Source organism: Rhodamnia argentea, chromosome 10, assembly GCF_020921035.1.
Source record: "Rhodamnia argentea isolate NSW1041297 chromosome 10, ASM2092103v1, whole genome shotgun sequence".
Taxonomy (NCBI): Eukaryota; Viridiplantae; Streptophyta; class Magnoliopsida; order Myrtales; family Myrtaceae; genus Rhodamnia; species Rhodamnia argentea.
In genome coordinates this window covers 20,976,629-21,002,702 of record NC_063159.1, presented here as the reverse complement: position 1 = coordinate 21,002,702, position 26,074 = coordinate 20,976,629, and the positions used below count along the sequence as shown (strand labels likewise).

General features: G+C 39.3%; 2 protein-coding genes across 4 annotated transcripts; both read right to left on the bottom strand.

Annotated features, from left to right (window-relative positions):
• Positions 1-10,333: 10,333 nt before the first annotated feature.
• Positions 10,334-13,552, bottom strand: LOC115742309 (protein BUD31 homolog 2). 2 transcript variants are annotated; one of them, XM_030676529.2, is made up of 4 exons: positions 13,419-13,552; positions 11,772-11,873; positions 11,376-11,563; positions 10,334-10,794 (listed from the first exon to the last, which is right to left on the bottom strand). In XM_030676529.2, exons 2-4 carry the CDS (start codon positions 11,863-11,865, stop codon positions 10,639-10,641), a joined length of 438 nt encoding a protein of 145 aa, XP_030532389.1. In that variant the 5' UTR covers positions 11,866-11,873; positions 13,419-13,552; the 3' UTR covers positions 10,334-10,638. The 2 variants fall into 2 exon arrangements, with proteins under 2 accessions (XP_030532389.1, XP_048142026.1); XM_048286069.1 differs by lacking the exon at positions 13,419-13,552 and adding an exon at positions 13,233-13,257.
• A 4,086-nt stretch (positions 13,553-17,638) lies between these two features.
• LOC115742306 (protein kinase G11A) lies at positions 17,639-23,104 on the bottom strand. 2 transcript variants are annotated; one of them, XM_030676522.2, is made up of 3 exons: positions 22,932-23,104; positions 20,061-22,237; positions 17,639-19,366 (listed from the first exon to the last, which is right to left on the bottom strand). In XM_030676522.2, the coding sequence occupies exons 2-3, from the start codon at positions 22,067-22,069 to the stop codon at positions 18,523-18,525; spliced, it is 2,853 nt and encodes a 950-aa protein (XP_030532382.1). In that variant the 5' UTR covers positions 22,070-22,237; positions 22,932-23,104; the 3' UTR covers positions 17,639-18,522. The 2 variants fall into 2 exon arrangements, with proteins under 2 accessions (XP_030532382.1, XP_030532383.1); XM_030676523.2 differs by lacking the exon at positions 22,932-23,104 and adding an exon at positions 22,383-22,425.
• Between the last annotated feature and the right edge of the window lie 2,970 nt (positions 23,105-26,074).

Genomic DNA, 26,074 nt, shown 5'->3' with positions numbered 1-26,074 from the left:
CGATTGTGTTTGTCGATCCGGTTTGGTAATTAATTAACGACGTGTGTTGTGTGTGACGTCCTCGTTTTTTCTCAAATGGGACAACAATTGGATTACTATGTTCCAACCATCAAATTTGTTTCCTTACTTTTATAGAAATGATTCCATTTTTGCAGATTGATTATCGAATCGGGTCTCTTAATTCCGCGATGTAAATTGTGATCGGAGATTGTGTCGGATCGAGTTTTTACGGATAATTACAACACTCGGATTTTGTCCCTTTTCCTCATTCAAAACCAAGAAAAAGAAGGAAAAATAAATTGGGTTCGTCATTTAGGTTTTTTATAAAGTAAGCCTATGATGCGGATTAGCGGTATTGATCTGAGGATATGTGGAGGGAATATGATAAAGTTGCTTTAATCCATGTTTGCTGATTGAGTCGGATGCACTCAAAGTCGCAAGTGACTTTTTGCTTGAATGTACCGATTTTTCTTGTTTAGAAACATTAATCATACGTATCGTCCATCTTATGGAAATGACATCAATCTAGACGAGACGCGATAATGCCAGAGAAATTCTCGACAATGAATTTCGCGATTTCCTCATAAGTCAATTACCAAACTCTTGTATTTTTTTTTTTTTTTGGGACGATAAAGATTGATCTATGCGGTTGATTGCAATTAGATGCTTTTTCCATTTGAGCTTGGTAAACGATGGAAAATAATTGGACACCTGGAAAAAGGGAGGGTGATTTGGTTGGGTGGCGCCCTACGTTGAGTCGCAGGGGATCCCAATCCCAGCTGTACTTTGCCTCCTTCTAGAAGCTCACGGCCAACAGGAATTGCGGTGCGGCGGGACATCTCCATTTACTTGGGGTCGGCACCAAGGTGTGACGTCATCTTTGGCCTAAGATATTTCTGATCACCTAAGGACCAAAAAAATTAATCTCCTCCTTTTTTTTTGGGGGTCTTTGCCGCGTGTCACTGGGCATAGGCCGTTTTCACACTACTCCAACCTCAGATTCCGTTTGTTTCACCAGAAATGAATGATTTTCATGAAAATATAACTCATATAACTTGAAATAATCAATCAAAAATATTTTCATTATTGACAATAAATTATTTTCGTGGACTACTGCGGAAACAGGCGATCGGATAATAACGATTCGGTCGATGTGACATGCATCCACGGGAAGAGTAGCATAAAATTCCTATAACATCCCGAATTTTCCCTACATTAGAAATAATTAGAGAGTAAAAGAAATTCTCTCGATCGTTATTTAAGGAATTTTTTATAAGTGGTTACTCCATAACTTCTCAAGAAAGTTATTTACAAAATTCTTAAGAAAGCTATTATTTAACTTATTTGGAAAATTTTCCAAAAAATTGTATTACAAAATATAATATGAAGAAATAGTTCTTGAATTGATATTAAGTCAATGGTAAGTCAATTTTCTAAAATATAGGATCAATGTCATTTTCAAGCATTTAATAATACGATAAGATCAATGTCATTTTCAAGTATTTAATGAAAGAATAAGATCAATGTCATTTTCAAGCATTAAATGTTAAGATAAGGTTCAACAATAACCATACAAATGGACCAATCAAATGAAGATACATAGCTACTCCGGAAACCCAGGATTAATAGCTTAAACAAGTGGACCAATAGAATACCGATAAGTGACTAATCTAAGATACCTAAGGTTTAAGATGGACTAATAGGATTTCGATAAATGGCTAATCTATACTAGGATGACCTATAAGATGCAAGGTGGTCCAATAAAATGGAGATAAGTGGCTACTCTAAAAATATGATGACATATTGAATAATAGGCTTTCTAGGTGGTCCAATAAGAATCGAACAAGAAGCATGTGTATTAATGGCATAAAAAATAAAAACTTTAGGCTATAAAAAGGATGATGATCGCCCATTTTAGAACAACAAAAACCCATTATTTTCCACTTCTTTTCTCTCTCTTTACCGCCGACTCTCTCTCTCTCTCCCTCACCTCATGCCACCGATACGGTCGCCTCAAGACACCTTCGCCTCAAGCTGTCACGCCACCATCACGCCGCCGCCGCCTCTTCCTTTGGCTTAGTTTGGGTTTCGTTCGTTAATCGCAGTGAAATACGATAATCCGGTGAAAGGTAAATGAGATTACTAGAACTAATGCAGTAACGTCCGTTTATTACTTAAACGAAGTATTGCATTAGATTGACATGAATTGTGTGCATTTTGTGTGCGATAAGTGTATTATTGCATTAAGCCACGAAAATATTTTCTTGCATTAAAATGATTTCATGCATGTGCATGCAAGAATGTGTTTATGCAGATCATCCGAGGAACGACGTATGGCTTGGATAGGCAATTATTATGGCCCGGATATGCAAACGTTCCCTTAAAGTCTTAAGTGTTCGTATTGTGGGTATATTGAGCCGTCATTCTCATGAAGGTGATTATGCGAGACGTTCACCTTTTGGTGACATTGAACCCACAAGTGAGGGTTCTCGGAATACGACTTACTAACTATGGCCCTGGATAGGCAAATTTTTATGGCCTGGATAGGCATAAAATAAATTTGGCAAGCCAGGAATGACTGTTTGATGTGACTTGCATGGATTGATATGTTCATGGCATTTGAACAAAAGTTATATGGTGGATTCCACGCATTTAATGATTTACAAATAAAGGTTCATGTTTATGTTTGCAATAGATCACGAGATAGTTTTGTTAAGTATAAAGTCGACATTCCCGCCTTAGGCCTAGTAATTTCATTTACTGGGCTGCTCGCTCATCCCTTTATTTTTTTAGGAAATTGATTGACCCACCACAAGCTCTTTTGTTTGGCCAGTCCACCTATATACATATGTAACATAGTGAAGTTATCGATATGGAGTCTTGAGATGTGGATGATAGTAGCTAAGAGAGATAGAGTATGACAGTAAGTAGTTAACCTCTTTCGTATTTTATTTATAGAGTAATAAATGGGAGGTTATACAATGATTGTAAGATATATTGATGCATATATAAGATAATGTGTGTTGTATGAAGGTTGTTATCTCTGCTATTTCAATACGCCCATCATTAGAAATAAAAGTTGGCAGAAAATAAGGAAAACATTTAAAAAAATAAATAAATAGGGTGATAAGGGGAAATGTCCTAGGGTCATTACAATTCCACTGTAGCTCAAATGATAACTACACTCGAGTCATTCAAATGTTTCATGTCTTTCTCATCCCCTAATTACGCCTAATAATTCACACAGCTTTTAGTGCTCACAATTGCTGTGATGTAGCGTCCTTTTGGGCCCCCTAGTGCGATATCATTTTGGTTCAGTGTAGCAGGCCAGAAACGGCATGGCTTTGTTTTATTTAAAATAAAAAAAAATATTTTAAAAATAAAAAATTCTAAAAAATTCCAAAAAATAGAAAAATTGGAAAATAATTTTTAATGCCTTTTTAGCCTAATCAGCATTATTAGGCTCCTTGTTTGGCGATGGTGATCGACTGATGTCTAGCCCAGTCTTATTTATGTACACGTGATCATGTCTCGGTTTCGATTATTGGGGATTGTATCTAATATTGATTGGCTTGCATGTCTACATTTCAATAACTAGTTAGCTACTTTCCATGCCTTGATTGTTTATTTACGCTACTACATTTCGATAAAATTTTTGTTAATCGCTTTCCTAGTGTTAGGTTAAGGATTAAGCTGGTAATTGCCCAAAAATTACAGAAAAGCATTATGGATGGATCATCTAGCATTGGTTAAACACTTGTAGGATTTGAATGATAAGTAGAATATGTGGTCACCTTAAAAAAGATCGATCGGTTAAGTACCGAAAGTGCGTTGGTTAGATAATTAGCGTAAACAAGTCCCCGAACTCATATGCTCAAGTTGCGTAGGAATCGAGACGACATTCCCAAGTCTTGATTGATTTCTAGCCGACCCCAAGTTGCTGGCGACGACTCTTAGTAATGATTTAGGTCGCTAATCATGAAAACGCAATTCAATATCACGCAAGGTAAGACTTGGGAGAGTCCGCGCCATGGACCGATGACAATACCTCTAAATCCACTGGACCTTTTGAAAAAGGGAAAAGCAGGTCGCGACAATTGATACAACGAATCCTCTGCACTTTGCTATGTGTGGCTTTGACTATGTCTCGCATTGTCCAAATTAGTCAAAGAGAGTGCCTTCCATAATATAGCACTTAGTCCATTGCGACACTAATTCGCTACCATGCTTCCGGCCGGTGCCCTGTTCTAGTAGCATCCACCTATTCTACGTAGTCGAGCCCCTCAAAAGAGACGTTTATGTGTTGTGCATTTGAATGTGGATCGCTTTTTTGGTTCATTTCAATCGAGTCACCAGTCATCTTTAATATGGCGTGGGATCAAGGTGTTTGAAAAATGAGAAAATTTCTCGAAAGAAGGAGATAAACCGTTGGGAGAAGTATATTCCTCACACTGGTGATTAATTAATAACCATAGTCAAGAATAAATGACAGTAGTGTGTGTTACCATATTAAGCAACGCCTATAATATCCAGGCAGAAATTATTGTTTGATGTTCCTACAAACTGATGACATCCTCGAACACTGACTTCCAAGACACAAGTGCAGTCTCTCTTCATGTGTAGGCGCAATTGGCAAGACAGGGTCGCTTTCTTCTCCCGAATCCCTCTTCTCGTTTTCGTCAACTCGATCATGTACACGCGATGTGTCGAGACGTGCTAGTGCCGTTCACGCGTTTCCCGATGATTATGTATCTCTACGATTCGTTTTGGCGGATCTTTATGCGTTAACATGTCCGGGTCAGCATAACATGGTACGGCGCTTTCGTTGGGGCTTGCCAATGATGCTTCTTCTGACAGGGATTGATAGAAAATCTTACAAGGGCCATTAGTTCAAAGGTTCTGAGATCATCAATCATCTAGAATTCAGCGAGCTCGTCTTCATCTAGAACTTCATTAGGCGTGTACTCTTCGTATATAGAACTAGGAGTTTCGTGTCTGGTCTTTTCGATTTGTTGAAGGAGTCCATCGTTTTAGATTGGAAGAACGTCATTTCATATCCGGTCTTTGTTGGCGTTTGACCGTCTATATATTTTTATTGGATATGATAAAATCGGATAGAATAAATATAAGATATGATTCCTAATATCCTTTTCATTGTTCGATAAATGTCAAGAAACAACAGAGATGTATACCTACTTGTGTACGCATTTCCCTATCCATAATAGTAGATCCAGTCGAGCCGCCTCCCTCTCCATAAGAACAGTAGTTGTACCAAAGTTATCTACATACCTTGTTCTAGGAATTGGACGTCTAAGCCAACATGAGTGCGGTGTTTGATTAAAGGGACGCAATTTGCCATAATGCCTTTGGAAACTACCAACCGAGGGAAGAATGGCCTCGTGTTCCGGCTCATGAAGCGTCATGTGGGCTCGTCCTAAGCCAGGAAGCTTTCGGACCCTCGAATCTAGCTACCCGATGAGGCCTTGTTGGGTCGGACAACAACAGTACCATGTACTTAACCCAGCTTATCGGCTTCAAAGATCTTCTATATAACGCGTACAACACGTGACATACTGATGAGGTACTATGGATCCAACCAGATACCATTTGCCTATCGTAATGTAACGGGGAGGCCTCCAACTCCGGCATGTGCATCGAAAGGCAGGTTTGTCCGATGCTTTTTTGTTTTTTTTTCTTTCTGTGAACCCGTTTTACTTGCGGATTCTTTTGTTCTTTCTAGAAGCAAATGGACAGCCAAAGCGTTCGAGAAAAGTAAGGTAAAAGAAAGGAATGTGGGAGGAGGGGACCTTCGAACCCGACCAATCGCGAATCCCGCTTTCAGATTTCAACGATCGTTGATGCTCTGGTGGTGGGGCCGATCGTTACTGTTTCTTGACGTGGGTACCAAGAAAGCCAAAGGAAGGGACGAGCGCGATCCACGTTTCGACAATTTACGAGAGCGAACTTATTAACAAACGCCCTGTCTCCACCAGCCACTTTTTAAACTCCCTCGCTCCCATCCAAAATTTTTAACCATATACATAATAATGCCATAAGATTTGAATTTCGAATGTCGACAGTCGAAAAATTCGGATCTTAGTAAGAGAAAACAATGCCATTGATCCTTGATTAGGAAAGGAAATCGTGGATTAGGAAAGGAAATCGTGGGTCCGATATTTTGATAGACTTAGCTTATCGCGTCACGCATGAGATGATTGTCTAAAAAATTCCTAAACTTATCGTACGGCGGTCAATTCAGTCTTAAATCTTTCAATTGTGCAAATGTAGTCGTAAAAAAATTTGGACATTTGCTAATTCGGTCATAAACCTTCCAATTGTGTCAATTTAGTCCAAAATATTTTGACGATTTATCGACTTAGTCATAAATTTTTTGACAATTTGCCAATGTAGTCATTTCTATCAATATAGTTTTAGGACTAAATTGACAAAATTTCAAAATATTTAGGACTAAATTAGCCCAAATTTTAAAAGATTTAGTACTAAATTGACACAATTAGAAGTTTCGGGACTAAATTAGCAAATCGTCAAAAAATTTAAGATTAAATTGACACAATCGAAAGGTTTTAAGACTGAATTGACCATCGTACAATAGATTTAGGACTTTTCGGATAATTTTTCCCCTTCGCCACAGACAGGACGGCCGAACGAGCTTATCTAATGGGGTTGCCCCCGAACTAAGTGGAGTTTGGCCGAGACAATCTAGTCTCAGACGGACAAACTCAATGAGAGAGAGAGAGAGAGAGGGAATTTAATTGCCTGATTAACTTGATCCCTGTTTTTTTTTTTTTTTTGTGGGGGAGTCAAAACTTGACCCCTGTTTGAAAATCTGGTCCACCACCCACGAGTGTTAGCTAATAATGCTTCCGTTAATTAATCAAGTGATGTCCGCAATTTGGTTCGACAGGGAGTGGGACTCGAGACAAGGGTCCGCCACAGATTGACTCCATTTCAGAATCCTTTCCACCGCTAGTGTTAATGAATGGTGGCTAGGGACCACGTTTGTCTGCGAGATATATATATATATATATATATATATATATATATATATATATATATATATATATATGTTACATAAATAAATTAATTAATTAATTAATTAATCCCTAAAAGTATTTTTGGGAATAAAAAAATATTTCGCATTTTGGCTAAAGTATTCACGTCTTGAATATAAAAAAATTTATCTGCGGCCATCCATCTTTGAAAAACCAGCTAAGATGAACATGGAAATCGAGGATATGTTATGTGCACAGAGTTTGGCGGCCAGCACTTTACACCAACTACTCATTATTTCATCCAGCAAAGGTGACAAAGATAGCCGTTGACTCAATTCGGATTTATTTTATATTTAAACCGATATGGCGGCGAAAAACTTAAGGCGTATGCTAAATTCAAATCTTCGCCTTCCCAACGATTTTGAGAAAGTTAAATCCGAATTATCGCTTGATCGCTGTATGGAAATTCGGGTTTTCCCCTTAATAAGGCTTACTCGATACAAACTCAAAAGGGTTTGCCTTTCGTATTCAAAAATTACGTCTCGGATTTGAGCCTGTGAATGAAATTTGATCCGAATCATACATGGGAGGAAGCCGTGATCGGGCGAAAGTGAGAATTTCAGATTTTTTGGAATGCCTCTCGGGCTGCTGACATATTTCGATGTGCTGCAGGTGCCCCGTGGTTGATGGGCAAGGCTTCCAGTTTCGTGCAAAGTGGAGAATTTTTCAATGAATCACGTCCATAAAGTTTGTGTTCAATTCGAGAAATTATTGTGGTAGCAATCGTATATTCTTTCGAGAGATCAAAATATTATCTTGCAAGAAATTGTGGGGCTATATAACGTGAGATTATCGGGTGTAATTGGAGCCTAAAAAATACCGAGAGTATTCGAGTTATTCGGTGGAAAAATTGTCCAAGAAGTCATAAATCTATTGCACTTTGGTCAATTTAGTTTTAAACTTTTCAATTGTGCCAATTTGATTATAAACCTTTTGACACTTTATCAATTGAGAGTCTATCGGGCCAATTTTAACCAGAAATCGATAATTTGGATGCCGATGGTGCCACGTATGAAGGTCGGTACTATCGTGGATAATTTTTTTAGAAAAATTGAATTTTTTCTTTTCTTTTTTCTTTTTCATTTTTTCTATTGCCCACCCTCGCCGACCACAAACGAGAGCCATGAAGCCCTCGTCGGGCTAGGTAGAAAAAAGGGGAAAGAAACAAAGAAAAGAAAAAAAACAAGGGAAAAACAAAAAGAAAACTCACAAATTTGAATATATATATTATGTCTAAGTCGGCGCCACTTGTGCCAAGTAAGGCATCTAGAGTCTGCATAAGTGATTTTCGGCTAAAATTGGCCGAATAAACTCAATTGGCAAAGTGTCAAAAGGTTTAGGACTCAATTGACAAAATTGAAAGATTTAGAACCGAATTGGTCAAAATACAATAGGTTCACGACTTATTGGACAATTTTCCTATTACTCTGTTGTGGTTGTAATAGGTTGTAATCTAAGATTCATCACTTAATTTACAGTAAAATCTTCTGTCACACCGACCATGGCACACGAATAAGGTGAACAGTTTATTTCCTGATTTTACACTGTGCCATAGAACAGCCTGACATGAAGCATTACATTTCGACCGAAAAAAAGAAGCATTGCACAATCTGAAAACAGAAAAGAGAGGTGACAACTCAAAATCAATACCAAACTTTTAGCGTGTCAAGCAATGACCAAGAGGAACTAAATAAGTTCTTAAACTGCTTCATCCGAGATCTCGTCCGAATCTCGAGATCTCGTCCGAATCTCGAGATCTCTTAGACGTAAAGCAAAATGGACAATAGAGGGTATTCATTGCCATCGAAGAAGAAAAAGATACGATTGGTAATTAGAAGTGCATGCGTTGGAGCACCAGCACGTTAAAATAAGAAATGCATATGTGGAGTCCGCCGCCCATGTATATGTACAGACATAGAATAAAATAAAAATGGTAATGGCCAAGTTGGAGAGTAGGCCAAGGAAGTTACAAGGAAAGAAAGAAAAAACAAAGTGGTTTACCTAGTTGGAACTTGAACCTCCCCATTATTCACGTTGTGATCGGGTTTGGGCAAAAGAAAAAGTGAATCCCTTTATAACTAATATCTGTTCTGGGAATTCAGCTGCATAGAAGTCAACGATTGATTCGACATAATGAAGCTTCAAAAGGAAAAAGAAGAGAAAATACTCAAATTGCAGCTAGTGGAGTGCTGACTCTGAGCGCGAGTCAAGTTGTGGAAATGGGGGTCTCTTTCGGTCTGTTCCTTGGGTGCTTGCGGGGGATGAAGATGATGAAGTTGAGTGGAGGAGGCCAGGAAACTTTCCTCGTACTTTCTCCTTTGTCTTCTTCGCGCTTCTTTCTGTTCTCCACAAGACGGAGAACGAAAGGGTGTTGTTTTCCAGAGTTGATTTCTCCTTTCCAACTGGATCAGTTTCGTCTCCGATTCAGGACTTTCTTCTAGTGGTAGTTTCCCTGTGCCGTGGACTTCATTTTGGACTTCATGCTTTTACTTAGTAGCAATACCCTTTTGACTTGTTGCATCACTGTCTAAGGGAATTGGGGATGTGCTTTCTCCTGTCGTGGAGGGACGAAAAGGGAAGGCGCGGGACGAAATCGCAGCCTCGGCTGCAGATTCACGGGACGTGAGTTCTTAGTCCGGATGAGGGCGGTTTTCCTAGGGAACCCAAAGGCCTCTTGGCACGGCGAAAAGACGACCGCAAAACTAAAGAGACCTGATTGAATTAATAGCGTGTCCTGAGAGGTCCCAACCAACGTATGTTAGCACCAGCAAAACAAGTGACTTTCCTCCGCTTGTGGCATAAAAGCACTTGCGAAACAGGCTTCTGGCCCAACGCTAAGGAATCAACACAAACCAGCCATACTTGGAAGGAGGCCATGTGTTTACCTTCAATCGATTAATCCTTCATGCTTGGCTGAAGAACCAAAAGGGATGAAGGAAACTCCCCAATAAATTTCTGGATTAGCGGCGTATGAACATAAACATCATCTACATTTAATCTGTAGCCAATCACTCAGGAGTAATTTAACGACTTCGACCAAAGATGAAGGAAAATATAAGCCGAAAGCAAATGCTAAAAGCTTCATGGGTACGCACTCCTGGGCCTGGAGATAGTCTCGGCTGAATTCCCAAGTTATGCCCTTCACTTTATTCATTTCTTCCGGTTAAGAAGCTCAATTAACTCGTCGGGAAGAAATGAACAAAGTGAACCAATCGCGAGTTTGAATCCCACCCCCCTCTCCCCCCCAAAAAAAAAAAAAAAACCAATCGCAAGCAAGATTACAATATAGATTTCATTGCTTTCTTATAAAAAAACACTTCCTAGAAGAATTGATATTCTGCGAATTGGAAGGAGGGAGTAGATAAGCAGGACAAAGTCAATTGAGTTTATCTCAGGTCCGTCGATCAGTCTTCCCTGTCAAATGCTAAACATACAACACTCCATTCACCGGAGAGCTTCCCGGAGATAAACATAAAACTCTGGAAAGCCTAATGACTCCCAGCCTGTCCCCCAAGAGCATGCAGAAACAAATTCGATATGTATTGCGCACATTAGAGGTGAGTAATCAATCTCCACTCGCGCAACCCCTGCAACCGCAATGGCCGCACTCTATCACCTTCTCCTCCCTCAAATGCTTGGGCACTCGACACACGCATGTGGTGGCAAAATTGTGGTCCCGAGGCTGGATGCACCGTAAGCAGCAGAGCCGCTCATAACCAGGCTGCACAGCAATTAAAGGATATGGAATTAAGAGATATAAACAGAAAATTGAGTGATTGACATGAGAATAATGCACATCATCATGTGGAATGCACTCAATTACGGGAACTCCAGAAGAAAGAGAAGAGGACGCCATATATTTCTGTTAAGAAACAATTTATGAGATGGGACAATGTTTAAATCCAGAATGCTTCCTTCACCATGGAATACAATTGACGCATTTCCCAAATAAGCAAATGCGATAGAGAGCAATACAGGAAAGAAAGATTATTCTGATATTTAGTTGAAATTTCTCTCTTATCTCCTGTTCACCTCTTTCTTTCATGACACTGTTTTCCCAATCATATCATCTCAAGGCACATCGCAAGCTCATCGCCTATAATTAGTAATTCATCATTTGCAGATACATAAGACTAAGCTATCAGTTTCTAAACATATAAACCAGGTCCTCAACAATCACCAAATGCATGCAACAAAAGACTTGACAAAAGAGAATGTTCAACAAATGACTACACACTTCAAACCAAAAAATCACGACCAGAAAACACCAACCACATCAGCATGAGATGAAGAAAGACCAACCTTCTTCCATTTAGCAATCAGGTTTTTATCTGCGTAACCTTGGTCCAAGCAGAACTCGTACAGTTCCTTTGAGATTTCTTTCCTCCGATAATACAGATCGTATATGTATCGGCTTTTCTGATGAGCAATCTTGAAAATAGGCCACAGAGCCTCGCATTTTCTCTTTCCATCATGAGGGTCATTTTCAGCTGCCATGACACATAAATCAGCATAAACATATCAGCTTCACAAGAAACCATACAAGACTACCGTCAAAGAGAGAAGAAGTGAAGATCACAACATCAAATAACTTAAGTTGCAATAGAAATATCAACATTCTCTGTCATTGACTTAAAATTACCAACCTTCTCTTATGAGTAATATAAAGGAGACCAAGAGAAATAAAGAACAACAAACCTTCTCTCATCTTTGCTTGTAATTCACGAAGTGTAGGTTCTATCAGTTCCCATCCTTCTGGGTATTTGACACGGTTGGTCTTCACTTTGGGCATACTGATACCTGCATCAAATGCAAAAGTAAAAGATTAGTGGATTCATCCTCTCAACTTCCTTCTGTGTCACACCTAGATTGACTAACACAAAGTTCCTAGGAGCTTCCACATATCAGTCCTTTATGTAGGAAAAACTGAACTCATTCCACATTCTTTCCACTGTGTACTGAATGAAAAGATCGTAGGAGCAACATCACAATCAACAATTATCAAGTTCAAAGCAATCCCAACATTTTTTCTCTCAAATTTGGGTTCTGTGCATGATCATGTGCGTCTATCCATATGTGGCACGAGAGAGAGAGAGAGAGAGATGTAACACAGCAGAAGAGGTGTTGTCTTTTTAACTAGCAATTTCCTCAAAACTCTTCTTTAACATGCCTATTTTCAAAACACTGAAATGAATTGTCTTCTGGGGAAGATTTTGTGAAAGCATTCATACTAAAGCATTTCAGAAAACCGCAAGGACAATGATAGCAGCACGAAGAATGAGCAGACAGCTAAAGTGGATGTGTTTACAGTAATTTCCATTGCAATCCTCCTCTAGCAGAATTTATTTTCCATTCAAACTGTAAGCAACGCGGCATACATCTTTTTATGGGCAAAGCAAAAAAAGCAAAGAAAAAAGATCCTAGGATGCATCCAGTAAGTAAAGGAATAGCACTGAAATTAGATTGTGAAAGCTGCGGTCTAAAAGCGTATCATCCGGGGACAAAAAAATTGGAGCTCTATTGATGATAGTCATTGAAACTGTTCCCCATTTGCACCTTGCGGCCCTTCAACTGGCAAAAGCACATCTGATTACATAGATGGGGTTGTCCTTTACTTTACTACTATCACGATTCCATCAACTATTGAAACCAAATATTGGTTTTGCTGATTAAACTGGAAATCTCGATGAGCATAAATGGCTAAAGCACATTGCAAGCGATGCACGAGAATAAATGGAGCCCAGCGAAAGGAACAGCAGAGAATTCTCCATCATTGACGCTTCAACCCAATTTCCACCACCACATGGACCAAAGCGGTCCTCCAAAAGACGCTGCTAAAGGACTCCGAAGAGACAACATCGCGTCCAAAGACAAACAACCAACAGAGACCGAATACGGAACACTCTCAACACAGAATCAAGAAATCAGCAGCATCAGCACGTCGACGCATCATCTATCCATAAAGAACCGAATCCCATAATTGCTTCTTTCACCACCGACAATCGCCACTTAGAAATCGAGCGATGCGACGAATCGAGGTCAAATAACCCAATTTTCCGCGGGGCCGCATACAAGCCCTAAACCACATAGAACAAAAAGGAGAGAGAAAAAAAACCCTAGCGATAAGATAGCCGCAGAAGCGCGACTTCTACGTTCTACCCCAAGTCGAGGGGGGGGAAAAAGTGGGACGTCAACTGTACGACCAGAAAATGCGTGAACGAGCAGATGGGAACCTCATCTAAAGAGCAAATCGAGAAGGAAACTTCCCGGCAAAAGCTCGTCGGCGAGCCAGATACACCAGCCGCGAGCGAGAGAGAGAGAGAGAGAGAGAGAGAGAGAGGGTACCTCGTTAAGAGAGAGATTTGCAGCCGGAAGGAGATTTGCAGCCGGCGAGGGGGCAAAGTGCGGGGAGAGGAAGAGAAGAGAAACTGCTTTTACTGGAGCGAGAGGTAGGAGAAGCGTTGAAAGTTCGAGTTTCTCCTTCCTAACTCCTTTATATCTCGGCTCTCGGTTTTATAAAACAAGCGGCCACTCGCGCACGTGCGGAATTGCATTTTTTCCTTTTTACCCCCTCCTCCTCTCTCCTATGATGCTTTATATGTCGCTCAGTTTAACTTTTGGTTCGACCAAAAAAAAAAAAAATATTAAGAACTTTTGGAAAGTATTTCATCAGGAGGAAAAATGGTGGTGTTAGCATTGCAAGAAAAGATCCCGCCAATGTGGCCCCGAAATAATTTGATTTTTACCTGTATGCTGTGTCATTACACACCCAATTTGGTACCAAAGTTGCGCTGAATTTTGATCGGGAATCGGGACAGTTCGAATCATGATGGAGGGATACGATTGAGTCGTGTTCTATGAGAGCTTTCCAACAATACCTGATTCGCCTAAATTGGATCGGTCGATATCATGGCTTTTTACGGCGGTTGCCCGATCTCAACGAGCGTTGGGCAAAATGCGACTTTCATAGATTAGGTGATAAGGTTATATGGGTTTAGTCCTAAACTTTCCAATACTTCATGAATCACTTCAATCGAAATTTTCTCAAAAGAAAAGATAACGCAGCTCTTTACCTCGACCATTTGCTTAGCCCATTTCGCGAAAATCCGCGATGCCAACACCCTTCGTGAAACCGAACCACATATTTGTAAAGTTCATGTTGTGGGCTTTCCACCATGAACACAAGACTCAAAGTCGGTTACATCTCATATGAGAGAGTTCGGTCAAAACTTAAAAAACTGCAAACTATATTTTTTTTTTTTTGGATAAAGTCCCAAAAAAAAAATTTTTTATCATAATAAACTCCAAACTTGTACACATGTAACAAATTTACCCCAAACTAATACACTTGTGATAAATTTACCATATGTTAGCTTTTCATTAAATTTTATCATCGAATTATTGAGTGGGATGACACGTAATAGTTGACGAATATGCTAGTTTGGAGTTTTTATCCTTCGTTTGTCGCAGCTGTATCGATCCGGGGATTTTCGTGGTATTAATCTGATTTAATGGAAACTACCGAATGGTAAATTTTTCATATGTGTACCAATTTGAAATTTTTGGTAGACAAAAAATTTAGTATATGATAAATTTATCACAAGTATACCAGTTTGGGATTTTTCGTGGTAAAAAAATAGTTTAGAGTAAATTTATCGCATGTGTACCTGTTTGGAGTTTATTGTAATCAAAAAAATAATTTCAAATAAATTTATCACGGGCATTCCAGTTTGGGATTTTTTTGTGGTTAAAAAAATAGTTTGGGTAAAGTTGTCGCATGTGTACCGGTTTAGAGTTTATTGTGATAAAAAAAATAGTTTGAGTTAAATTTGTCACAAGTATACCAGTTTAGAATTTGTTGAAAAAAAATAGTTTGGAGTAAATTTATCACATGTATACTAGTTTGGAGTTTTTCATAGTATTAACCCACATATATATCATTTTTCACAAACAAAAAATTCACATGACTCCCCGTGGCGCCCGCTCGAGTTACTATAGCAAGCCACATGTGGTAGTTCCATCCCCGTCACTTGAATGCTTGGTTGACATGGATTGGATTCGTTACATTATTTGTTTGAATTTTTGTGTATGCATTGCATATTTCTTAAAAGACTAGTTGATGACGAAAAGGCGACACGGGAGTTTTAGCCCTTCTCCATGCATAACGGAATTCTCGAACCTAGATTTTTGGTTCCACTAGACCATTTGATCTCTGGAAGATTTGATCCATTGACTCTTCCCTAGCGAATGTTAAATTTATCACATGTATACCGATTTTGAGTTTTTGGTGGTCAAAAAATTTAGTTTAGGGTAAATTTGTCATAAGTGTACTAGTTTGGAATTTTTGTGGTAAAAAAATAATTTTGGGTAAATTTATTGCACGAGTGCCTGTTTGGAGTTTATTGTTGTCAAAAAAATAATTTGGAGTAAATTTATCACAAGTACCAATTGGGTTTTTTGTGGTCAAAAAAATAGTTTGGGATAAATTTATCGCATGTATACCAATTTGGAGTTTATTGTGATAAAAAAAAAATAGGTTTGGGAAAATTTGTCACATGCATACTAATTTGGGAGTTTTTTGTGATCATAAAATAGTTTGGAATAAATTTGTCATATATGTACCGGTTTGGAGTTTTCATGATATTAATCCAAATATATATCATTCTTCACAAACAAAAAATACACATGACTTCACGTGGCGCCCGCTCAAGTTACTGCGGCAAGCCACACGTGGCAATCCCATGCTTGTCACTTGAATGCTTAGTTGACATGGATTGGATTCGTTCTGCTGTTTGTTTGAATTTTTGTGTATGCATTGCATATTTCTTAAAAGACTATTTCATGATGAAAAGGCGACACGGGGAGTTTTAACCCTTCTCCACGCATAACCGAATTCACAAACCCAGATTTTTGGTTCTACTAGACCATTTGATCTTCAGGTGATTAGATCCATTGATTCTTCCCTAACATAGGGTATATTTGTCATATGTGTGTCGGTTTGGAGTTTTTGGTGGTCAACAAAATTTGGTTTGGAGTAAATTTGTCACAAGTATACCAGTTAGGGATTTTTTATGATAAAAAAGATAGTTTTGGGTAAATTTATCGCATGTGTACCTGTTTGGAGTTTATTGTAGTCAAAAATTAGTTTGAGATAAATTTGTCACAAGCGTACCAATTTGAGATTTTTTGTAATCAAAAAAATAATTTGGGGTAAATTTGTTGCATGCGTTAGTTTTGAGTTTATTGTGATGAAAAAATCATTTGAGGTAAATTTATTACAAACATACCGTTTGAGATTTTTGTTATAAAAAAATAGTTTGGATAAATTTGTCGCATGTGTACTCGTTTGGAATTTTTCGTGATATTAACCCAAATATGTATGATTCTTCACAAATAAAAATGCACATGACTTCACATGGCGCCCGCTCAAGTTATTGCGGCAAGCCACGTGTGGTAGTCCCATGCCCATTACTTGAAGGCTCGATTGACATGGATTAGATTCATTTTGTTGTTTGTTTGAATTTTTGTGTATGCATTGCATATTTCTTAAAAGACTATGTGATGATGAAAGACGACACGTGAGGTGTAACCCTTCTCCACGCATTACTGAATTCTCGAACCTAGATTTTTAGTTTCGCTAGACCATTTGATCTCCAGCTAATTCGATCCATTGATTCTTCCCTAACTAAGGGTAAATTTGTTACATGTGTACGAGTTTGGAGTTTTTGGTAGTAAAAAAAATTTAGTTTGAAGTAAATTTGTCACAGGTATATTAGTTTGAGATTTTCCGTGGCAAAGAAATAGTTTAGGATAAATTTATCACTTGTATACTTGTTTGGAGTTTATTGTAATAAAAAAAATTCGGTAAATTTGTTATAGGCGATCATTTTGAGGGTTTTTGTGGTAAAAAAATAGTTTGCGGTAAATTTGTCACATGTGTACCAGTTTGGAGTTTATTGTAGTAAAAAAAATAATATGTGGTAAATTGATTATAGACATGCCAATTTGTGGGTTTTTGTGATAAAAAAATAGTTTGCAGTAAATTTATTACATGCGTATCAATTTGGAGCTTTTCGTTATATTAACCCAAATATATACCATTCTTCACAAACAAAAACTCCACATGACTCCACGTGGTGCCTGCTCAAGTTACTGCAGCAAGCCACGTGTGGCAGTCCCATGCTCGTCACTTGAATGCTCGGGTGACATGGATTGAATTTGTTCCGTTGTTTGTTTGAACTTTTGTGTATGCATTGCATATTTCTTCAAAGACTATTTGATTGACGAAAAAGCAACACAGAAGTTTTAACCATTCTCCATGCATAACCGAATTCCCGAACCTAGATTTTTGGTTCCACTAGACCATTTGATCTCCAGGTGATTTGATCCATTGATTCTTCCCTAACACTTAAAATTTTAGGTTTCCAGTCTACCTAAGAAATGTTTGGTGCCAACTCCTGCAACGGTTCAAGATTTGAATTTTAGCAATGCATCCTAGCCTAGGGAAGGGAAGACTTTTGACTCGGTAACTTCGCATACGAATGGTGCTTATGTCAAAGTCCCAATCCAGAAATGGCCAATCCAAACAGCCTAGATTCAGTAGATTGCACTGGAAAAAAAGTTAATTAAGTTGCACATTTCCTCTACTACTACATAATTGTAGCAATGCAATCGGTATTATCGCCCAAGAGTACTGTCATTAGCAGGAAAAAGCGAAAGGTACTGCGATCCGGACACTCAATAAACACCCCCGGAGCTGTAGGTTTTGATCGGACGAGACGATAGCTTCGGGATTTGTGGATTTACAAGAAAGACTGGGCAAGCCAAACCACGAGCTATGAGTCGAAGGGGTGAACTGTGCTTGGACAGTGATAATGACTTGGTGTGAAGTCCCACATGCCTGTGGAGAAACCAACCAGTGCACCTACTGATGGGCAGTTGGCAAGAAAAGGATGACAGCAAGAAGAATGATTTGTGCAACTCCAGCAATGTCCACTTAGCAATCTTGGCTTGAACAAGATGGAGTAGGACCAAAAGCAAATAGCATGGGTTTGTGCCTATTTTGAACTTTCCCTTCCCTGTCATGTGTTGAACTCTGCTTGTCTCTGCATTTCTAAATGACCAAAAGCTTGGATGGAAAGCCACTAGATGGAGTCCAGGGGGTAAAAAGCCATAAGACGAGCGAACTGTAAGCGCAGAAACACCCCACCAAGCAGGGAGGATAGCTGCTTCCCGAAATATTTTACACCAAAGGAATAAGAGCAATTATCGACTAAACTCTCCTCGAGATTCCACGCTTTAAAGCTTACATCATTCCAACATCTGTGACCCAATTTACGTCATCTGCTACACATTAGTTACAAGAGCTGAAGAAAGCTCGAGCTTTTGGGAGCAGGAAGTTCAAAAGGAGTTTGAATGCTCTGCCTAACCCAGACCAGAGTTTTTAGCACTAAAACAACTCGAACTCCAAATGCTCTGCCGTAGCTTTACAATCTAGGTACTTGCTCTTCATCTCCTGAGCCCCCATATCTTTAACTCCATATTCAAATGACTCCGGTAATTCTGGTGGAACAGCACAACGAATTAGAGCCCAATTCAAGCCCTCGAAAAAGGGATGCTGCTTAATTTCAGCAGCCCCCTTCTCCGATCCCAAACGATTCTCGGGCTCCTTTACCAACAATCCTTTCATGAGGTCTTGAGCTTGGAAGCTCACAAATGGGATTTCTGGGAACTTGAGGCTCTGTAAAACCACGTTTGCTAGGGTTTCTTCATTCGCCGGACCTTTGAAGGGTGTTTTACCATAAAGAAGCTCGTAGAGAAAAATTCCAAACGTCCACCAATCCACTGCAGCTCCATGACCCTCCCCTTTGATGATTTCCGGGGCCAAGTACTCGTGGGTCCCGACAAAAGAATTGGATCTTGCGTCAGTAGGCTCAGCTACGAGCTGTGGCAATGATCTAACATGGCTTTCAATGTCAGCTTTTGCCCTCCGTGTCTTAGCCGTAGCAGGTGAGATCCTTGGGCTGAAGCAAGGAACTCGACAAGCCGGTTCCACACAGAAAGGCTCAATGCAACTTGATGCTGTACATGGACCAGAAACCTTAGCAGGTTCAGCAATGGAGGATGATTGAAGGAGAGTTGGACTGACAGTGCATCTAAGGGACAAGTCGAAATCCGTAAGCATAATATGGCCATCTTCACGGACAAGAATATTCTCTGGTTTCAAGTCACGGTACACAATTCCAAGCATGTGCAGATACTCCAAGGCTAGAAGGACTTCAGCAACGTAGAACCTGCGAATCCCAGAAAAGACGGAAACACATGCTCAATAATTAAGCAAAATATAAGACTGATGTGGGGTATGCATCCTATCCAATGCCATCTCTTATCAATGGGATGGACAACGTGACCTCATAAATCAATTCAAGGGGGAAAGAAATGGTAGCTAATAATGCAGCTCCCACAGATAGGTGAGGCTTAGTTATATATTAAACCTCTTCAAAAGTGATTTGGCATAAAACAGGAATACAAATCTCAATAAGGAGTCAATTTTATTTGGAGCTATCTATGCACGTGGGAAAACAATTACTGCAAATATAAGACAGGAATTGGCCACTAGGCATCAAATCAGTGGTAGCAGGTTGAATTCACAGATGAAGATCAAGATCGAGACACTGGCCACCACAATGCATATTAATGAGAAAATTAAAACAGGTACATCCTAGTTAGGATATGACTCAATTCAAAGGAATGCGGGTAGTCATCTAGACAGACTATTGTCAATGTAAATAGAACTAGTGACATATTTATAACTATCCAAAGAAACAGAAGGTCATTCACAACTTGAAGTCAGTAAATATTGTGTATGTCCACTTTAGAATAAATGAAAAATTGACGATGTGTGCTATTTGTAGACAAAGAGTAGGGAAAATAATTCAAGCGAAGTAAATTGGTAGAGCAATCATAAATGCTTCAAGAGATACCCACCTAGCTGCTGGTTCAAGAAAATGCCTTCCTGGCTGTTTTTGCCTAAGGACATGCAAATCTCCACCTGGACAATACTCCATAACTAGACATGATAAATTATCTGATGTGAATTGAGTGTATAAAGTTGGAAGAAATGGGTGATCCAGGATTCTCAATATTTCTCTCTCCGTTTGAGCCCTAGGCATTTTTTTCCTTCTTGCCAGAAACTCATTATCCATCACCTTTATGGCGAACAAGCAACTCGTACCAATTAATTCTGCCAGATAAACAGTGCCAATGTCTCCACAACCAAGCTTCTTTAAAAGATTGAAATGCTTCAACCCCAAGGCTCCATGTTGTCTACGTACATGACGGATGGCTTCCCATCTGACATCCTTTGACATGTGAGGCCTGTTGCTGCAACTAGACCTGCTGAGATTGCTCTCATCACTCGTGCTTGTGGTACTGCTGCTTAAGTCACCCATGCTGCTTTTTGAACTTTGAGAAAACTCGCCCTTATCTCTCAGCCTCAGGGTCTTTTTTTCTTTTAACACATCTGTTTTGCTGCCATTGGGAATGCCAGGAATGAATTCTGGCCTGCTCACACTCAGTGCAATGTTTGTTATAGTTGCTCCAGATCTTGAATTGGGGCCCTCGGCGGATGCATGAGTTTGATAAGATTCATTATTTGAACCCACCAAAGAACACTGACATCTCTGACAAATTAGGTGATCTGTACTGGGAACTGTGTGTTTGTTGGTTTCGGCCTGTGTTTCGGTGTTGCCAACAGCAGAACCACCCAACTTAGACTTCCTTTTGGCAATGCTTTTACTTCTTATGACAGGTTTGCCAGCGCGAGGTGTACTCCTAGCTAATCTGCCAACTCTCTTTCCATTAACTGAACCAGATGATGAAGGCGAAATCTGAACTCTTCCTTTACGTCCCGGTTTTGATGGTGAAGCTTTGTTACCTTCTTTGGCTGAGATGGCGACATCATCCTGTAGCTCAAAATTTCGACCCCCTGGAGCAGGAGAATTTTGAGAAGATGTTGATTCCAGCGTGCACTCCTCCTCATGGGACGCCTCCACCTTCAATATTTCAGTTCCAACCTTATTTGACCTACTGACAGCATCCCTTTGCATTAGATTACTAGCAGAACCTTTAGGCAATGTTGGAGCAATTGATTGAGGGGAATGAGGTGTCTGATTGGACGATTTTAACGTGGGCACTTGAACATCCCTGGATACATCCTTTAAAGAGCTTGTGAAAGAAGCTGACGCCGAATGACCATATGTATCCACGGATTCAGCAATTCGAGATTGATTTTCATTTCTCTTTGTTCCGGAAAGTACCTCGTTTGTACTTAGTATAGGCTCCATACTGCCAATGCCATGAGGAATTACACCAACCACATGTTGGAGTGAAGATTGAGCATTGCGATTTGATGTTTCGGGCATCCAAACATGCTGAGACACCTTTCCATAATAGTTTGAGCTGCCCTCTTCGGGCACCCAAGATATTTCCACCATGCTCCCCTTCCTTTCCTGTGAGGAAGGTCCCAAGTCACCGACTTCGACAATTTTGGTATTGTATAATGTCTTAATCCTTCCAGCCTCAGAGACTCCTGAAGTTGATGGACGCTTTGACAATCGTTTCATGGCAGCCATTTCTGATGCCTTTGACAAACAAACATCTCTCAAAGCTTGCTTTATCGACACAGGCTCAGAATGACCAAATCCAGGTGACCGAGGCACTCCTACGGTGATAGGCTTTTTCAAAGCATTCTTCCTAAGAGGACTTGAGCCCAGCTCGTTTGCAGGACTCATACACCGTGAGGAACTTCTAAGATTAAATGATTCGAAGAGCTGATTAATATCATCTTCTAGAGAATCCCTGGATCCTAGTTCGAGCATGGCCAGTTTCCCATTTTTATCATCCCTACTAAATCCAGAAGTTCCTCTAGAATGCCGAACAGAAGTTGGCTCATCCATTACCTCAGAAATTTCGCAAGTCCTGGAAAGCGAACCCATCTCGAAGGATACTCTTATGGAACTGAATCCTCTCAGTAGACCCAGAAGGTCAATCACGGACAACTTTGGCAGTCTTTCCGATGAAGTTCCCTTGAAATGCAAAGCTTTTAACAGAAGAAATGTCAGAGGGTTTCACAGCCTTCTTTTCCTCTTCAAGATTTCAAACCCCTGCAACACACAATCCCCAACATTGAGACAACCAAAATTGAATAACACGAGTAGGCAAAAAAAAATTTAATCGCCCAACCTATAGCTACTGAATTAAAGCAAACGGGGAATCAAGAACTAGGGAGCCCATGCGGACTTGTAACACTTGAAATTTCACAAATCTGCCATTTGTGTAGTTCGATTTGCAAGCAAGATGGTAACGAGCCCCCGATTCGTTGTTCGGCTATCACACTACGCATCCCCATAAGGAAAGATTCGTGCTTTACGGCATAAAACTTAACCGTACGACGCTCTACCGCATCAGAAGCAGAAGAGAGCTGTCATATCCAGCTTAAAAGGTGAAGCCCGGAAATTCCAACCCAAAAAAAAAAAGAGAAAAAAAAATTCTGCGACGCCGAGAGAAGCAAAGACCAGCAAGGCGCGACTCACTGATACCGAGTCAAAGATCAAGCCTTGGGAGATACCCAAACGCAACTACTAAAAAAAGGCAAAAAAAAAAAAAGAAAAACAGAGGAAAAATGAAGGAGAAAATGGAAGGCGAAAGCAATCGAGTCGCAGATTTCTAACATGCAGGCAGGATCAGCTCAACGACGACAGACCAGAAAGGGAAGAAGAAGAACACGAAGAAGAAGGAAAAAAAAAAAAAAAAAGAGGAGGAGCTGAAACAAAACAAAACTTGGAAAGAGCTGTGTACCGCGAGTCCCCGCGACGAGCCCGAAGTCAGAGAACGCGTACGCTGGAGCACACCGGGAGCGCCGAGATCGGATCGAGGCCGCGCCTGAGGGAGTCGGCGACGGGGAGCCGCATTGCCGGAAAAGCCGAGGAGAGAAGCGAGGAGCCGAAAACCCTAGGCGGACGAGGTCGGTGGGGCTTGCCAAGAAGAAGAAGAAGAAATGAGAGAGAGAGAGAGAGAGTTGGGTGTGTGTGTGTCTCTCTCTCTGCTTTTTCTGCCATGACTTGGGGGGGGAGTTGGGGCTCTGATTATTTTGAAGGTGGCGGGGCCCACCGCGTCTGCGAAAAAGGTCAGGACAGGATAGAGAAGCTTTTAAAAATAAAAACAACCCCCTGACTGGGAAATTTAATAATAAATAAACGACAGCGACTAAGATGGGTATCAAAAAAAAATTTAAAAAAATAAATAAATACATTTTTAAGTTTTTTTTTCCGTTTTTTTTTAAATATTTTCCGAAAGTTGCGGTACGCGACGAGACTGAAAGTGACCATCAAACAACCCCCTTTTTCAATTTTCAAGCTCCCCCGGCCCCCGGCCGGGTTTTTATTTTCGCGACCGAGAGAATTGAGTAATTCCCCGGGATCTCGAGCCTTATTTTGGAGTTAAGGAAGCGAGCGTCGTAATTTCTTCTTCTCTCTTTTTTTTAATAGTAACGACCTCGGCAATGAAAACAAGCGTCGTAATTTCTCCTTTCTCTGTTGAAATGATCTCGATATTTTCGTTCGATCGATGCTTCTCTTCGAAAATAAAAGCATAAATCGAATTGACAATCTTCATTACTTTTCGAGGCAATTTTTTTTTCCCTTTTTTTTTTTTTTTGGGTGTGGAAGAAAATTAAAATTTTGGTGAAAAGTAATTTATATTTTTTTATTTTATTTATGGAATTCTTAATTTGCTTTAGGGCTCCCGATGGGCATTTCATCTGCGACCACTTTATATTTTATCGGAAATTGGAGGTATTTTGGATCTCGCGTCGTACGATGAGACGAATCTTTTTGAAAGTGAAATTTCTTTTATTTTTTTTAAATAATATTTTTTGATATGACTGACTGATGGATGGATGGTAAATGAAGGAAGCATCTTTTATTTTTTTTTAAGATGTTACCATCAGAAATCGCCGTTCTAGACGGAGGTGAGGTGATGTGGTGCTCATAATTTGAGTCAAATCCCAGTCATTATTGCTTAATTATTTAAATGTGTCCAAACTTAGGCGCACGCTAGCGACAACCGCTCGCCTAATATTACCCGCCTTAGCTACTTTACTCGATTTCTTTCTTCCTTTCTTTCACGCTCTTGAAATTGAGTCTGCGGGGGGGTTAATTATTTGAAAAAGGAAAAATAACACAAATAATCCGTCAACTCGTGATCACGGAATTTTGAATTTTATTCGATGTGTAAACTTTAGCTCAATATATAATGTCGCCCTTGAAGCTTTTAATTTGTTCAATGTGACTTTAGCTCAATGTGCAATGTCGCCCCTGAAATTTTTAATTTATTCAATGCGGCCTCCGAATTTTTTTTGTAACGAGTATACATTTTTAATAAAAATATAAAAATATTGTCATTTCATTAATTTAAGTTTAGAGATCGGATCTCAAATTATTTTTTTTTTTGAATTAATACCATTAAAAACTTCAAGTCGATACACTTGTGACAAATTTACTCAAAATTATTTTTCGACAACCAAAAACGCTAAACCTGTACATATGGGATAAATTTATCCTAAACCGGTACGTATGTGACAAATTTACAATCCGTTAATTTACCTTAAATTTTATCGTCAAATTGTTGAGTTAGTTGACACGTAATGATCGTCGGATGTACACGTTTAAGTTTTTTTACCTTCTATTTGTCAAATGTGTATCAATTTGAGATTTTTCGTGGCTTTAATCCAATTCCACGGAAACTAACGGAAGGTTCTATTTGTCACATGTGTATCAATTTTGGATTTTTGATGGTCGAAATAATTAGTTTGAGGGTAAATTTGTAACAAAATGTACCGGTCTGGAGTTTTTGGTAGCCGAAAAAATAGTTCAAGGCAAATTTGTCACTGGTGAATCAGTTTAAGATTTTTTGCGATAATTTTTTTTTTTTTTGGAATAAACTCATTGCTGGTATATTAATTTAGAATTTTTTGCAATATTAATCCAAGTTTTTTAGGGTACGAGACTTATTTGCTCCTATTAGCTACTATCACCCCTTTGCGATTGCAAATTGCAATGATAGTGTAACGATCACAGCCAACCGAACAGAGAATCGCCGCCTAATTATCATGTCTTGCATTAATGGGCAAAAGTTATGGATTTCAACGAAATAATAGCACGGAAAAATCAAGATATATTTTTTTTTTTTTGTAAATATGGGGTGGGCACCACACTAGATCGACGACAAGTAGGTAAGACTTTGCCTACGTAACAACTTCAATTATAAAAATAAAAAATCTCAGGGTTAAGTTTTTTTTTTTTTGGTCCAATACGGGCTTAATTTAATAAGCGTGGCATGTCGCATTCTTTTCTCCCCGTGGGAGGGATGTTTGTCCTCCCATAAGAGAAGGTTCAATGCGAAGATAATTGAGTCGGAACGTATTTATCTTGCTATGTTTTGAAAATTGAAAAATTATTTAGAAAATATTTAAGTCTAGTGTATAACGGCTAATTCATTCTTATGCTTTCCAGTTTTACCAATTTAGTCTTTTCGGCGATAACGTGGATAATTCCTTTTTCTTATTTTATTTTCGCTGTTTTCTTTCTTTCTTTCTTTCTTTCTCTTTTTTTTTTTGGGGGTTCGATTTTCAGCCGACCGGCGAATCTCACCTCACGAGCTATCGTCAAGGCCCCGACGACCTCGCAGACCGGATATTTGATAAAGGAAAAAAATAAAAAAAATAAATGAAGAAAGAAAGAAAAGAAAGAAAATGAGGGAAAAATAAAAATGAAAATCATGTCGCTAATTTGAAATCAAAATTGGCTGTGTGTGAAAATGATTTCTGTGTCAATTTTTTTCCTTTTGAAAAGGGGACTGAAATTGCATACATCTTAACCCACTCGACATATCCTAGTTCGATAGCTCAATTGTGACGGACCCCAAATAAGTACAACAAGAAT